At 44.9% G+C, this 17087-nt stretch overlaps 1 protein-coding gene across 2 annotated transcripts in view; it reads right to left on the bottom strand.

Moving 5' to 3' along the window:
• RASSF2 (Ras association domain family member 2) overlaps window positions 1-17087 on the bottom strand; it is a 198517-nt gene that overhangs the window by 10992 nt on the left and 170438 nt on the right. For both annotated transcript variants that reach the window (XM_085636373.1, XM_085636374.1), the window contains exon 10: window positions 2436-2557. In XM_085636373.1, the coding sequence (XP_085492499.1) occupies window positions 2436-2557 (122 nt within the window). The remainder of the gene's footprint in view (window positions 1-2435; window positions 2558-17087) is intronic.

Raw genomic sequence — 17087 nt, 5'->3', positions numbered from 1 at the left:
GGTGAGAGACTACAAGACAGAGAGGGGTGAGATGGGGTAGGACAAGGTCAATAAGATGAAGAGGAAGAGGAAGGAAAAAAGCAATTACGAGGGAGTAGAATGAGGAGCACGCGAGAGGAAGAGAGAAGAGAGGCGAAGAAAGGGAAATGTTGCTATACATGTAATGTAAATGCAGACATGAGAGGAAGCGTGAACGAGTGGTCTATTTATTTTATTCCTTGCCCCTTTCCTTCCTCACAGTGAGGAAGGAAAGGGGCAAGGAATAAAATAAATAGAGAAGGAGGGGAGACAAGAAAATGGAAATACAATGGAACGGAGGGAATTTCTCAACAATTTAATTTCAAGCCTATGGTCAGCATTTTTTGCATGTTTAAGCGGGAACCTGTTTTAATTTTTTTCTTCTCAAGTGTTGTATGCTAAAACACTGCTTCAGCGAAGTTCTTCCCAGTGGACCACCTTATTTATTTGATAAGATAACGCAGGCTGCAGCGCACACCACAAACCAGAGTCTTAGATTCCCTCATGAATGCTGCCTGTGCAGTGCCACCCTTCTGTCTACAGTACAGTCTACTGTCTGATGTTGTTGCACCAAGGATATTGCTAATGTTTTTCCTAGAGAGAGATCAGAGTTTTGTGTAATGGAAGTTTTGACTCATGGAAAGGTAGCGCAGAACTTCAGAAGGTTAATGTGCCTGCAGCTGCAAAGAACATGTACGTGATGCAGATCACAAAATGCACATGATGTAAATAGGTCAGTGCTTTATTAACCTTTCTGCTTTCTCAAATTTGCTTGAAATGCACCATTTTTCCACTCTTTTTTCAAAATTTTCTCGGGGGGAATACCGACCCGGACCCCCCTTAGGTTGTTCGGGCTCGCTCGCTACGCTCGCTCGTTATGCTGAAGTATGCCAAACATTTTACGCCCCACCACTTTCAAATGTCACCGTCCGCCACTGGGTTCTGGATGCATTAATGAATTCCTTTTAAATTGATATTGAGAGGGGTGCTACAACCAACTATATCAGACATGTGATTCTGATGAAGACTACCTTAGATTGGCATGTAGAGAAGAAACATTGTCAACAGCATCCTTTTTGGGACTACCAGTAACATTGCTTTCAAATGCTGTGAAAGTTTCATTTTCAGCCTGTTCTCAATTATATTCATTAGGCAAGGCAGCAAAAAAAGCCGATCTTATCCTTTTGATGTCTCATTTACTATATTTGCACTGTAAATCTTTTGCACACGTGTCACTCAATTGAGCACCAACATATTGTCACAATGTTATGTCTTTTAGCACCCTTACCATGTATTATATTGCATACATTAGCTATTGTATAAAATTGTATTTCCTATTTCGAGTGGAGTCTTTGGTTTTGAAAATAATTATTAAATCTATATACAAAAATATTTGTTATCCTCTAATTTAATAAAAACGTTACATTACTATTCCTAAATTGACATGGAATGAAATAACAGCATCCTTTGAATCTGTGTAGCATTTATTCTTAAAGGATACTTATTTTGCATAACCTCTAGGACTATGCAGCAAAGGAGGGGCAAAGTATGCGACTGGGTTATCAATATTAAAAAAAAAAAAAAAAAAAAGCGGAACACTCTGTGGCAATATTATTTTGAGCCATCAGAGCTAGAATCAACATTTTTTTGTGGAAATCCGCAAAGTATGCTACAGATTGTGCGGAAAGTGTGGTAAAGACACGATTGTGCAGTTAACTCCACCAAATAGCATTTCACTGACCCTAAAATTTCTCCATTATTTTGGAAACATATCTGTTAACGGACGGTAAACAAAACGCTAAACATCCAAATTCCAATCAGTGGCCATCTTTAGCTCCACTTTGAAGAAATTTATTTGTGTTATTTATTTTAACGCTAGAGTTTGTCTTTGGGCCACCTTCCTCCCCCCCACCCCCAAAGGCATCAGATGGTCAGAGTAGGCTCACTCTGCGCCCTTATGCCCTTTTTGTTTTTATTTTTCCTGGTTAATGGCGGGTGCAACAGAAATTTCTATGTGATGGCCAGCCAATCAGAGCACAGTGGACGTATGGGAAAATGCTCAATGCCCAATGGAAGAAAAAATCTGTTCTACAATTGTGGGGGTGGAGCAGATGTCATCTAATTTATCATAGCATATGTACTGAATACAATATCCATTCGTTTTGTGGTGGCTTCATTTCTCAAATAGCGTTTAAGAAGCAAGAGACATATTATAAAATCACGCTCATTTAAATCCTGTACTTTCACATACAGATGAATACATATGCTGATAATACAAAGTCAGAACATGTTTCGCCCCATAAAGCTGATCCGAGCCTTCTGCAGTTTTAGCCCCATTCGGATCAAGAAGCCACTCATGCTGAAGACCTGCAACTTGTCTGTGCTACTTTTGCTTGTAGTCTTGGAACCCCACTTACATCGTAGGTGACTTCTTCCACTTGGTCTTTCTCCATTAGAAAAACCCTGGAGACCTGTTCACACGGGCCCTGCAGGACACGGGCGATGAGGGGGTAGTCTGAATCCCTCAACTTCTGCTTCTCTGCAAGAGAACACACAAATAACACAGGCTGAGGCAGTAAGAACGTACAACCTCACAGTTCTCAACCAACTCATTGATGCTTCAGCACCAGTCCTTACCCACTAACAATGAGCATCAGAGGGGGGGGGGGGGATTACCTTAATGGGGTTTAGGATAACGGATGTTCAAATGGTCCAGGTAAGTGCAGAGACGTAATGATAATAACAGTTACAATTTAAGCAGTGCAGACCATAAAAGTGACCCAACCCCCTGAACTATCCTATCAAAAGACCTTAAGAGAAACCAGAGGATTTTTGAGCAGCTCAATCAAGAATAGACTAGAAGTGATAGTATATTCTGTGCTTCTGCTGCCACCTGCAGTTTACTTAGAGATAGCACCAGATTTTCCTTTATGTACATCATCAACTTTCCACAGCAAATCAGCACAAGGTGACTATTTTGTTTCAAAAACATCTGTTCTAAACATTATTTAAAATTCGCACTGTTGTTACCCCCAGAAGAGCATTCAAAGCCTGCTTAGAAAGCTCTAGTCTATTACAGCTATAATGTTCCTCTTTTTAATTAACATTGGGTAGGAAAGAACACCAATCCCTACCCCAGAATTATATAAAGTGTACATTTTTACCACAACACAGCACATAAAATGCTTTAAAATGCAAAATGTTGTGCCTTTTGTCTGTAATAACTTTGTGTAGGCAAGATCCCACCCACTAAAATTACATAGCCGTTAGCTGGGATTTTAAAGTCCATACTTAAAATAGTAAAAGTAAAGGTTATTTCACAGCACTGCTGACTAAAAAGGGTTGAACTGTTAATGATGACATGGAAGTGTTCAATTGGCAATTTAATCACATGATTACATACAAATATAAATGTATATTGAAACACAATGTATTGCGTGAAAATAAATAAATAAGTTCACAAGCGCATGTTAATGCACAACTGTGCTACTTTTTATGTAGCCTTAGCTGTGTTTAGCTGAAAACCACCTTTAGCAAGTTAATACTTAAAGTATATCTGCTATGACTAATTATCCGAGCCAAGTGTTATCTGAGTATTTTTAAACATATTATTCCTTGTTTCATTCATGGCAATTTAAATTTGCCCTCATAAAATATAAAAGGCCGAAAAGGATCAGTTGGTAGCGTGCAGCCACAGCCTGCTCAAAATGATGAGGTAAATACAAATTTTTATTTGGGCAGTCCCACGCAGCAAAAAGATCCCAGAGAATGGTGTGGGTGATGAGAGCTTTGTTTTGGCTGAATATTTTCTATTCCCTAGCCAAGTTGAAACAATATTTTTTTAAACCGACCATTGTGTAAAAAACAAAGAAATCTTGGGCTTCCACTCAATACTGATGAAAGCAACTGCAGAAAGGGATTCTGAGGCTTAAATGTTAATAAGGTCCTCCCATTTGCAATTTCTTCACGTTCACTACACCCTGAAAAACAAATTCTAAACATTCTGCGTGTTTTCTGCCCTGCTCACTACATTCTTAAACAACATTCTGTAGTATCTGGCATCTAAAACAACAATACTATCTAATACTTGAACGAGCTGGCAATTTAAAACATGATTTTCCCTACCTGTGATTGCATAATTTTTTTTTCTTTTCTTTAACTGTCTTTGTCTGTGGTTGTTACAGTTTAAAATTGTAGTTTTAACCTGACCGTGCCTGCATACTTTATCACCTGTTTTGTGTTTAAACTTGTGGGTCTTCCTTGCCTGTGACTGTCTCCATTTTAACCTGTTGAATTGTGCGATTTGCAGTCCTACCTCTGTAGTTATTTCCCTCTCATTCCCCGTGACTATCAGTTTTTCCCTTAGTTTTTCTCGCATGATCTGTGCTAAGACCTGTATGTTAAGCAGTCCACCCCCAGCTTCCATTTTGCATTAGCAAGTGGGTGAAACCTGCCCCTCCACCCCCACCCCCAGCAACAGGGATGTTTCTACATCAGAGAGAGAACAGAGGGTGCTCTGAGACAGCAGTAATCTGCTGTTTAAGCTGTGTTTAATAGGGACTGTGCACTTCATTTTTTGGCCAGGAGAGGGAGTAAAGTTGTATACAAAAAATATTGTTACAGGACAAGTTTGTTAGGCCCTTACCTGCAGAAATCCAAAGTGTGGATTGAGTCTGTCTGTCTCCTAGGAGATTTCTGAATAGAGGAGCAGCTCCCCAGACCCACCCCCAGGCCAGCAAACCTAGGCCTGCTGATTGGCTATTCATCTACCAGGCAACCCTGAGCCCTCCTTTCACACCTGCCCAGGCCCCTTAAGGCCTTGCTGGGTGCACCCCAAAACATTACCCGCCATTTTGGTGAGTTGCAGTCTGTGACCCAGATTGCAGTGAAGCAGCAGAGTCTAGAAAGTGGTAGTTAGGCAGACTAGTGCTGTCTCTTTCCCAAAAATTTAAAAAACAATTTACCCTTCCTGTGATTGCATAATTCTTTTTTTCTTTAACTGTCTTTGCCTGTGGTTGTTACAGTTTAAAATTGTAGTTTTAACTTGCCTGTGATTGTATACTTTATCACCTGTTTTAGGTTTAAACTTGTGGGTCTTCCTCGCCTGTGACTGTCACCATTTTACCTGTTGAATTGTGGGATTTGCAGTCCTAATTCTGGAGTTATTTCCCTCTCATTCCCCGTGACTATCAGTTTTTCCCTCCGTTTTTCTCGCATGATCTGTGCTAAGACCTGTATGTTAAGCAGTCCACCCCCAGCTTCCATTTTGTGATAGCAGGTGGGTGAAACCAGTCCCCCCTGCCCCCGCCTAGCAACAGGGATATTTCTACATCAGAGAAAGAGCAGAGGGTGCTCTGCGACAGCAGTAATATGCTGTTTAAGCTGTGTTTAACAGGGACAGTGCTCTCCGTTTTTTGGCCAGGAGAGGGAGTAAAGTTTTATACAAACAGTATTGTTAGAGGACAAGTTTGTTAGGCCCTTACCTGCAGAAGTCCAAAGTGTGGATTGAGCCTGTCTGTGATCTCTGAATAGAGGAGCAGCTTCCAACTCCCTGGCCAGCAAACCTTGTCTGAGGTCGCTGGAACCTTATATAATCCGGTTTTTCTATTGGATTAGGGTTAGTGTCCTCATTGGTTGGGTATTTGAGGTTTCTTTTTTTTTTTTTGAAAAACCTTTATTAGCATTTCAACCAATAACAAGTATGGGCCTACAACGGGGCCGGCCGCTAAGCAGTCAAAGCAACAGAGATCCAATGTTGACACAGGCAGAACCTCGGGGAGCAGAATCTCCATGCTAATATATTCTCGCCCAGTGAATGGCGCAAGTAGGACACCAGGATTAAGAAGGCTTTCATTTTATAATAGGGAAAGACGAAAGGATCAGGTGCCAAACAATTTCCCAGCAGCGAAAAATGGCAGGCAGAATAACAAACGTAAACAATAAACGGCAATCTATCGAGTCAATGGCGCTAAAACAGGAAGTGCAGGATGTAGAGAAGTATCATGACCAGTTGCGCCTGCAGTCCCATGCCCTAAAGCCCAGAAAACACCCCGGAAATTGTGGCACACATGAAAAAGCAGTGATTCACAACAAAGGAGTTGTACCACGCTGATCTCAGAAAAGAAAAACAGAGAAGAATCAGAGAAGAAAAAGGAGGCCATGGAAAAAAAGGGTAAAGACTAAAGAATCCCCTTCCCCAACCCCCCACCCTGCACCTCTGCAGATGTGTACGCCCCCCCCCCCCCCAGCAGTGTGCCTGTCGCCCTGGAACCAGACCCGAAATATAGAAGAACAGAGAAAAGGGAGTAAGAAAAGAACCCCACCAGACGGGGGGGTAGAGAGAGTATTAATAAACTGGAGGAGGGCCTTCAAAACATGCCCCCGGCTTCTCCCTCCCGCACGGTAAGTTTTCCCCAAGGCAAACAGTAAGCAGCACAAAATCGACCATGTCAAAGAAAGATGGGGCGCATTATGCACCAATTATACTAATAGCTATGCCATGAGAGCACGCAACCCCTGAGCCCGCCCGTCTACTAGATGACCACCCCTGAAGGATCAGCCTTATCCTTGACCACTCTTTGCAAATCTGCCCATGCATACCCCTCGACCCAGCGCCATGTCCAATGTTACAAGGTAAAGGAGTGTCCAAAAACGACCGGGAAGCGACGCACACAGGTGGGGTGGAAGTCTCTGAGTACCAACACAGTCCGCATCATGGAGGGACGTCTTTCCCAGTGTTGCCCCAGGATCTGCACTGCACACAAGGTCCAGGAAGGCGGAATCAGCCAAAGTAGACAACTGTTGCTTGAATTTTCCCTGGGTCGCCGGAGGCCGTGCACGGGACGAGGCCACCACCTCCCACTCAGGTCCAATACCTCCGGAACAGATCAGACCCACAGCCAGCCGATCACACGGAAGCATACTGTCCGGAGTTTCCAGCTGTTCACTAATCTCAGGGGTGGCCGCGACATTGTCCTCCTGTGTGCAGTGCGGGAAGTCCCTGTGTACCTGAGGACAGGCAGGCCGCAACTGTCCCGACGCTGACGCCACACCATCGAGCTTACTCCCCAAGACCCCGATGCCATGAACCAAGGTGGAATGAAGGGCACCGAGAGCCTCGAGGAGGTCGCCGTACCCCAGCACAGCTCTCTGCGATCGCTCCGCCACACTCCCAAAAGTCACACACTCCCAATCCTGCTGTGACCCGGTGGACAGGATGGTAGGCTTAATCATAACAAGATGGCCGCCGGGTAGGCCCGACCCGTATTGGGACCGGGACCCAGGGACAAGCGCCTCAAGGTCCACGTCGCTGGAAACAGGGTTCCGGGGGCAGGCAAAAATTATCCGTTGTGTGGTCACGGGCAACAGTCGTCCCCACCACGGACCAGCGCCCGCGAAAATCCGGGAGCAGCCCGCAAGAATCAGGGCGAGTTACGGGCGGCGTCCGGGCAGCTCACCGTCAAAGGCAGGGGCAATCACCGGAGAATCTCAGAATTGCCACCCCGGGCATGCACTCGGTCCGCTACGCTTAGCGGTAGGAATGACCACGGCGAAATGTAGGCCGAGGTGTGCACCGCTCCGGTGGTCCGACTCCACCCAGTCACCACAGGCCGCTGTTGTTGAACTGCCACCCGGCCAAGGCGTCCGCTCGAGGTCCTGGCTCCAGGGCTGCACGGGCCGCAAATTTCAAAGGCACATTTCTCCGGCGGTACCGGCGCCAGAAACTTCGGAGTCACACGGTCGGTTGCCACTCTCATTCACAAATACGAGCGCGTAGCGCAGGCTGAGGATCTCAGGCAGGATATCCGTGCGGGATGCGGAGGTTCACGGAGCCGGGAGTCTACGCTGCCGTCCCGGTCGCCATCTTGGCTCCTCCGTATTTGAGGTTTCTGATTGGTTTCTGGGTCTGTGACTCAATCAATGTAGGGTTGGGACTAGAGCTAGGTTTAGGATTTCTATTGGAAGTAGGGACTAGGGCTTCCTGTGTGATTGGTTGTTGGGACTAGGGTGGGAGTATGGCTAGGGTTAGGCCTTTAATTGGAAGTAGTGATTAGGGCTTCTGGTGTGATTGGTTGCTGGACTAGGTGTGGGACTAAGAGTAGGGTTAGGCTTTCTATTGGAAGTAGGGACCAGGGCTTCCTGTGTCATTGGTTGCTTGGACTTGGGTTGGGACTACTGGTAGGGCTAGGGCCTCTATTGGACGTCGAGATCCGGGTTTTTGAAACTTACTGGGTGCTTGGACTAGGGCTAAGATCGGCTGTAAGGTCCTGGTCTCCTATTGGTTCTAGATTTTAGGGCTAGTGTTGTGATTGGATAGTGTTAGGGCTGGGGTTCCCATTGGCTGAAGGGGTCACCTGATTAATAAGGCTATAAAAGGCCAAGGCTTAGGGCGTCTCAGCCCAGGCGCTGAGGCTAAGGGCAGGGAGGACAAGGGCAATTGCCTGTTTGAGCCTGCTTGAGACTGATCGGGACTAGGGCCAGAAATGCTGCTAATTTTCTCATTCAGTAATACTTAGCCCACACCATCCACATTCACAAACAGAGCAACACACTCACCACACCAAATGTACACCACACACTTACTACAAACCAACACAATGCACAAATCCATGTCTCAGCACCCACTACAAAACGACACAAACCACACCTATACACCCTTCTATCCCAGCTACCACACATTTCCGCCATCACCTATCATCAATCCACTCATCACTAACACAACCACATTCCACACCATACTTAACCACATCCCATCCAGGCACACACTCCCTGCTCTAATTACTCCTAACAGACCACTTTTTATCACTAACAAACATACATCATTTGTCCAACCAACACCCTCCTCTTCTTTCTACCATAATAACACAAACGCACAACACACACTGCACAACACCATACTTTTTAACTCTTGAAACAAACCAGTCTAAGACAAACACTCTTACCTCTACTTCATTCCCTCCTACACAAAACATACACTCTACTCATAAACACAACATCTCCCTCTACCTTACAACCTCCTCTCACGAACAATACTATACAAACAACTCCATCACATGAAACAAATACACCAGCACCTCTTTTCACTACTCCTCAAAAACAAAACATATCCGGCACACTAATACAACAAGATCTTCCAAGCGCAACACCTCATAATACCATCACAAAATACAAACATATACCCTCCTTTCAAACCACACAAAGGAACAAACACCAATGCCAAGATTTCTCTCTTCCACCACATCTAACACAGATACAGCAACTCTCTACCAAACACCTCTCATCTATAAGACAATTTAGAACCTTACTACATGACCCGCATGCTGCACCACCACCCCTGACTCTTACACCTTCCGCCCTAAACATACGCAAACAATATAAGCGACGTGCCACACCTCACAACTTCGCTTACCCATGTCTACTGCGCAACGTTACACCACGAAAACAACACAGCACACCAACTCACACTCAAACACCATCTCCACCACCTACACACGCAGACCCATCCAAATGCCTTCTTAACATGCTGGATGAGGAACATGATACAGAACAGCTACACGATTGCTATCCTAACACAGCTAATACCAGCACCAAAACACACCTGCTACAAACCCACACAATACTAATCACTCTTCTACAAACAAAGTCTCACTTTGACCAAAGCCCATTCTCTAAACTGTCTACTAATAAATGCTTGACCCCTCTCTAAAAAGAAATATCACATCTACAACCTTCTCATAGATGCAAAATCAGACATACTATTCGTAACTGAATCATGGTTGGGAGATGAAATTGCTGCAGTCCTGCATGATGCAGTTCCTCTAGGCTATCAAACGATCACCCAAAATCGTATTGGCAAAAAAGGAGGTGATCTAGCTGTTGCGCTCAGGCAAACATTACATATTACTAAAGTTGACGACATCACCATAAAGAATTGTGAGGCTATTCTCATCAGATGCAATCCTACACCGTCTTCCTCCTGTAATTTCCTGTTCCTTTACAGACCTCCACCTAGCAAGGCGACATTCCCAGATGCACATCTAGACACAGTTTCAAACCTGATAACAATACACTCGAACCTATGCATTCTGGGTGACCTCAACATTTGGTTTGACAAACCCAATCCAAAAACAATAATCACTGGCCTAGACGCAATAAACCTGCATCAGATTGTCCACTAACATTGCTGGACATATCCTAGATGTAATTTTTGCTGATACCGAACTATTCACCTTTCAAACTATAACTCAAGTCACATGGTCAAACCACCACTGGCTTGCTTTCCAACATATAACAACACTAAGCGACTCACCTAAAACTACCTTACTTCCATCCACCTATGGACCGTGGAACAAACTCAATTTGGAACACTTAGAAACACAACTAACATCCAGTACAAATCTGGAAACAATATATTCTGTTCAAAACTATAGGAGTGGTTACAGGAATCTTTTGACATCCTGATACCACTCAAAACCACACAACAGAACAAAGGGAAAAAGCACCTTGGAGAAAAAGAGATAAAAGACATAAAAAGCAAATTAGAAAGCTGCAACGTACCCGACACAAAACAAACGCTAAACAAGACAAACTTCACCTACAGAAAATGAGCAGATTATACAAGTCAGCTATCAAAAAAGCTAAGAAAAGGTACTATTCAGACAGAATTCAAAATGCTAAATGTGCAAATAAAGAATTCTATAAAATACTCAATGAATTTCTCAAACCAAATTGCCTAGAAGGAACTCATCCTGTTACTCAAGATTTCACAGACAAACTTGCAAATCACTACACTGACAAAGCAGACATGTTGGACTAGTACTTAAAACAGAGACAAAGCACCTGCACTAACCCTTTGACAAAACAACAATCCAAGAATGCTCTAACCCAGCTTCTCCGTTCCTTCCAACACATCTCACACGATTAATTTATGGCCCTGGTCAAAGCAAGCAGCTCTGCTGGCAGCCCTTCTGATCCGTGTCCACCACAAACTTTCAAGAAAATTCTTTTAACAACCGCTGCTGCCACTCGAGTAAGATGAATCATCAACGATTCCTTAACTACCGGAATATTTTCAGAAGAACTCAAAAAGTCATACATAAGCCCTTTACTGAAGAAAACAAACTTGGACCCGCTGAACCCTGGCAACTACAGACCCATTACAAATGGACCTTTCCTGGGCAAACTGATAGAAAGAGCAGCGTTCGCCCAGATGTCACAATTCATTGAAGAGAATGCCATACTTTCAGACTTCCAAACAGGTTTCCGTCTGGGAAGAGGCACAGAATCAGCCCTCCTTGCCGTCTGGGATTACCTGAAGAACACAGTAGACCACAACGGGTTTGCTGTGCTTCTCCTCTTGGACCTCTCGGCTACCTTTGACACGGTTGACCATGACTCTCTGAAACAAAGATTATGAAGCCGGCATAGAGGGGACTGCTCTAGCCTGGATCGCGTCCTACCTTCAAAACAGAACTAATGTCATCCATACCCCACCTTTCTCATCCAAACCACACTCTACAAAAGCAGGGGTCCCTCAAGGCTCTATCATCTCGCCCATGCTTTTCAACATCCAACATCTACATGAAGTCATTACCGGTACTTATCAATCAATTTCACCTCACGTGATATGACTATGCAGATGACGCACAAATACTCCTTCAACTGGAATGCCCCAAAGATATTGGAAACGCCCCAATTTTCAGTTGTTTCAGAGCCGTGGATCAGTGGATGACTTGGAGCCACCTCAAATTGAATGCTTCCAAAACGGAAATACTCTTGTGCGGTGATTGGAAACATTATGACCCGCTTGCCGCCTGGCCTGATGAACTGGGATCACCACCTAAAGTATCGAAGGAAGTAAGAAACCTCGGAATGACCATGGACTGCAAACTGTCGATGAATGCCCCAGTGGACAAAAGTAGCAAGATCGAGCTTTGTCACTATAAAAACGCTGCGACAAATTTTCCCTCATTTGAGATTTCCACACAAGGTCCAAGCTACCATCTCCCTTGTTCTGTCCAAACATGATTACGCCAATAGCCTCTACCACGGATCACTTTTAACGACCATGAAAAGACTACAACGGATTCAGAACTCGGCTGCCAGACTACTCTTGCATAACAAACCGCGAGACCACATCTTCCCTGCCTTGAATGCCCTGCATTGGTTACCGGTTTCCAGAAGATCCACGTTCAATCTGCTTTGTATCACCCACAAAGCAATACATGGAACGGGACCGCTCTTCATCAGAAATAAAATCACCTAACACATTCAACAAAGGCACCTCTGCTCTAAAATGGCACCTTGCCTCAAAATCCCAAGATACAAGAAAAAAAAAACATGGGTGGCACATCCTTCTCTGTTCAAGCAGCCAAACTATGGAACTCCTTACCACCCCCCCCCCCCCCACATAAGATCCGCGGACAGCCACCTTATCTTCAGAAAATGCTCAAGAATTGTCTCTTGCCACATAAGCACCATAAGTAAACAGAAATTTACAGCACATACCTCTGTATATAATCATTTATTTTTACTATAAATATGTACCTATCTTTGTGTATTGCTTTGTATAAACATGTAGAATAATTATGTTTAAAAAATAAATAAAGTACAATAAAACACGGAAACCGGAGTTTATCTGGTGCATCTTTGGTCTACATGTACTTCTTCCATTGTGCATCTATGTACCTTCCATGTACCTGGATCTGTGTGTTTGTTACTTTCCTCCTGAAAAGTACATCCAATAACCTACCCTATTTCTCATCCTGTACCCCTATCAATATCTTTAATCTACATATATCTACCCCCTTTATGCATCTATATACTTTCAATGTACTTATGGATCTATATATTTATCACTTTCTTGTAATTCAGCATATCCAATGCACTACCCTATTTCTCACCCTATACATCTATCAATATATCCTCTACACCCACTCTCTCATTTATCCTAAACCCCATACCACTACTATGATCCCCAAAATAACCCTTTCCAGACTTTCTCTTACTCTACTCCTCCTTGCATCATCTGACACATGTTTTACTATACCGATCCCCAGCACCTTTCAGCCAATCACATAGCAGTATAAATATCTAGCTAATATAATGATTGTGCAGCGCCTGCTTCGTAAATCTTGGTCTTGCAGTGGCAGCCTAAGTACTATTCTAAGCACTTTCAACTGGCTGGTTAGGTTCAGCAGGGTCAGTCGTGATGTGTTGCAGAGTCTGCCTCTGCTGTTCGGTAGCAGAGTGTACTCGTCCTCAAGCCCGGCCTGGGAGAACTTAACCAGGTTCATATTAGCTGGCTGAAGGACCTCGGTCCGGTCCAGACTACAACACAGCTCCAGGACTCTCATTTAAGCCCAGGAGGAGACAGAAAGATTAATAACGCAGTCAGCTTCTGGAAAACTAAGGCCTAGAGCTAATTTCATGACGCACTTTCATAATTGCCAGAATGCTGCCTGTAGTCAGCAAGCACGGACAGACTCATTCTGTCAACAAGACCAACTGCAGTTAACTCTGTAGATGTGTATGTGTGTGTGAAAAAGAGAGCATGTTTAAGGGCTTGCGTGAGACAAAGTAAAAGCAAACAAGCATTGGCATATCCAATAGGTCTCGCCTTTGGGACCTTTTAAGTGTTTTGCAATGCAGTAAATTATTTCCCACTGGCATGCCCACACACTGCGAGCCTTAAATAATATAGCACCACATACCTCGGAAAAGCACCAAGAAGTATGTTTGTTGCCTCCGCTAGGCTCGATCTATTGTGAAGACACATAAAATGGGGGTGGGTGTGTTTGGTGGGGGAGAGGGCTGTGCCAGAATAAATCAAAACATTGCCTGATATTGTGGAGTCTTAATGGGTGGGCTTCGAAACGGAGGCTGTATGGAGGGCAGGCATAGGTTGTGCGAAGAGGCAGGCATGGTGAGCGAGCCCCAATGACCACTTTTGTGTGGGGCTAGGTGTCCCAATTTGCACCATGATGTTTCTGAGTATGTCGCTGGAAGACTGTTTGATGTTGTGGGAGTGTGTCTATGGTGGGGTGAGGGGGAAGGGTGTCGGTCCTCTGCCCAAGAAGTGATTGTCATTTTGACTCCAACCCGTATGGTGAGAGGGTTCGGGGAGCAGCTTGGATGCTCAAATGGATGGCGGTTCAAAGCCCGGTCTTCATGCCTAAGCTTTTCATCCTTCTGAGGCCGGTGGTTCCTGCGATCTACATTGCAGAGGGAACGCGACAGGATGTTATGTGAGGGGGAGTGGTTGCGCGAGTAGGCACGATCGGGTGGTTTTTGGAGTGTGGTGGGGAGTCAGGTATGTGCAGTGCTGGGAAATCGCAGAGCAGCAGTATCGGCGCTATTCTCAAGAGGATGGATGTTTTTGCCGGGCTCGGCCCACGGACATGTGCCCAGCCGGGGAGCGAGGGGACGTACTATAGCGTAATTTAATGCACGAAGACAGCGTGGGGTTGGGTTTGGGTGCAGGTTTGCATGGATGGATGGTGTGGAAGTTCGTACGGGAGGGTTCGGTGCATGGGTGGCGCTTGTAGTAAGGGGAGAATGTTTCTCAGGCTGCTGGGGGTCTGCGGATTGCAGAGGGGCTCAGGAGCGCAGTGTTGTTGAGGCAGGCAATGACAGGCAGTGGCGGGGTCCCAGGGGGGGGGGCGACAGGCCTTTGGGGTGGAGAGGTTGACTTGGGGAACTGGGAGTGGCGTTCGGATGCAGTGTGGACCGATGTCCGGTGATCCTGGGCAATGTGTTTGAACTCCTCGGAATAGCACGGACTGAGGAGGAGGGGGGGCTTTCTCTGGGTATGACACAGGGGGGCTCATGAAGGCAGTTGTATCCTGTGAGAGGTGCACGAGGGGGCACTGGTTTGGGCAGCTGGAGAAGAGGCAGCCACGGGTCTGTTTACAGGGTTAAAGGGGGACATCCTGCGAGTAGTGCACGCACGGTAAAAGGAATGCTGCTGCAGCGTCCCGCGAGTGGTGCGCGCACCACTGCAAGCCGTGAGCGGAGTCCAGAGTGATTCCAAGCGAACACGCTAACGCTAATTAACAAGTATTGCCTTAGGCAAAAAAACAAGCAAAGTGAAAAAAAAAAGAGCACTCAAATTCAAACAGCTCGTGAATTGTTTAAATCAAAGACATTAAGAAGGGAAAGCGAGTTCAAAACAAGCAATAAGAAAAACAAGCCCTCGGCTGAAAAAGAAGGCAAGGTGGTTTTGAAAAGAGCCTCGTACTGAAAAGAAAAAGAGCAGCAATCATGAAACGGGCACTGCAAGAGCATTGAAAGCACGGTGTGCTGTGCTGGAACTGCTTGGTGGCACAACCAAAAAAATAATGAAACGTAGACTCTCGAAAGAAGTTCTTGGCGGCACATGAAAATAATGAACAAGCGTGAGGGAGCGTGGCGCGGCCCCGCGGCCGCAAAAGAGCAGGCAAATGCACTCATGCTTGTGCTGGCATCTGCCTTGCAGGAGCGAGCAGCGGCGGCGTCAGAGCCATACGTTTTTAATTACCACGTGCACAGCTGCTTGCTCCTGCAAGGTAGATGCCAGCACAAGCACGAGTCTGCTTGAAAACGAGCAGACCGATGGCTAAAGACCCTCCTAGAGCAGCACATGCGCGCTGCCTAGGCGAGACCTAAAAATGTGAATATGAGCACGACTGGGAAAGAAAAGTAGTGTAGTGTACGAGTTGTGTGTGTAAGTGATAGAATGTTTGAAAGTATGAAAGGGAGTTTAAATGAGTGAAGAGCATTGGTCAAAGTGGGTGGGATCAGAGGAGCATGACATGCCCATACTTTTTTAATTTAAGGAAAACAGTTCCCCTACTTTCTGTCAAAAGAGAACCATTCCGGGATGGTTAATTCTGAGAGCTGAAATGCTTCAGCTGAAGTGTAAGGCAGGGAGGCTCCTGTGCTGTGAAACAGAGGGAGGGGCAGAAAGCTAAACAAGCCTTCTTGCTAGGGTGCCTGCTTGCCTGAAAGAAGTGTAAATGTGCACAATGGGTCAATCTGCAAATGTTAAAGGTGCTCAGAAACCGGTATTTGCTTTAATTAATGGAACCACTTGACGCTTCCTGGTGAGGAAGATTTTTTTTTTTTAGAGGTATTGGAGAGGAGTTACAAGCTGAGCTGTGAAGTGTGTGCTTTTTAAAGGAGCGTAACACAGGCCCCTACACCGAAGAGGTTGCAGGGGGCTGTGTTACGCTCCTAACTATTCCCCACTGCTCCAATCAGGATTCAATTCTGTGGCTCTCTGGTTACAGAAAGACCTCTGCAGTGTAATAACTAATAGAGGTTGTATACAGCACTGTAAGGCATTTCCCACTGATTAACTTAAGTTCCATTTATTTTACATTTAAGCTGTGTGTTATTTTATATGTACATACGTGAAGGTGAAAGACCGAAAAAAGTTATAGAACAGTTTGTTTTTTAGCCACGCCTTTAAACCCACCCTCACTGTACAGAGCATCACAGTTCCCTTACTTTTTTTATAAACTGCGACCACTGGTGAAGACGTGTGTTAGAGTCTGTATCGACACACATGCATTTGCGTGTGAGTAAAAGATGGAGGCCGTATTTTGACATGTATGAATGAGAGAGTACACACGAGCCTTTAACATCCAGTCTCTTCCATTTCCAGTCCAGCCAAGTTACAATCTTCAGGTATTTGGCATCAGTACTTAAGTGTAGATTAGAAATTAGGTGTTTGCAGAAGCATTTTAGACTCCAGAAACCTCGAAGCCTGGGAGCAGAAAGTGCGTTTAACTTTTCTTGGCAGAGGAAACTTAATTGACTGTTGGAACTGTTGACATTTTATGTGAATTTCATTAACAAAATACTGTCAGCTATGAGAACAAATTGTGCAGCAGGTTTACCACAGTGGAGTCAAATGTATTTTAAAAATGGGCACTTTTGAGGTCAACACCAATTATATTAATCAGGAAGGTCAGTAATGAGTGTTGGAAATGGAAAAAATACTTTGTGATCCCATAAATAGGGACTAACAGTTTGCCGCAGAAAGTGGACAAAGTTATAAAGAGCGGAGATTGACAGTCAACTTATAA

This window comes from Triturus cristatus, chromosome 11 (assembly GCF_964204655.1).
Source record: "Triturus cristatus chromosome 11, aTriCri1.1, whole genome shotgun sequence".
NCBI classification, from domain to species: Eukaryota; Metazoa; Chordata; class Amphibia; order Caudata; family Salamandridae; genus Triturus; species Triturus cristatus.
The sequence above is the reverse complement of the archived record's forward strand: the minus strand, read 5'-3'. Positions and strand labels throughout refer to the sequence as shown.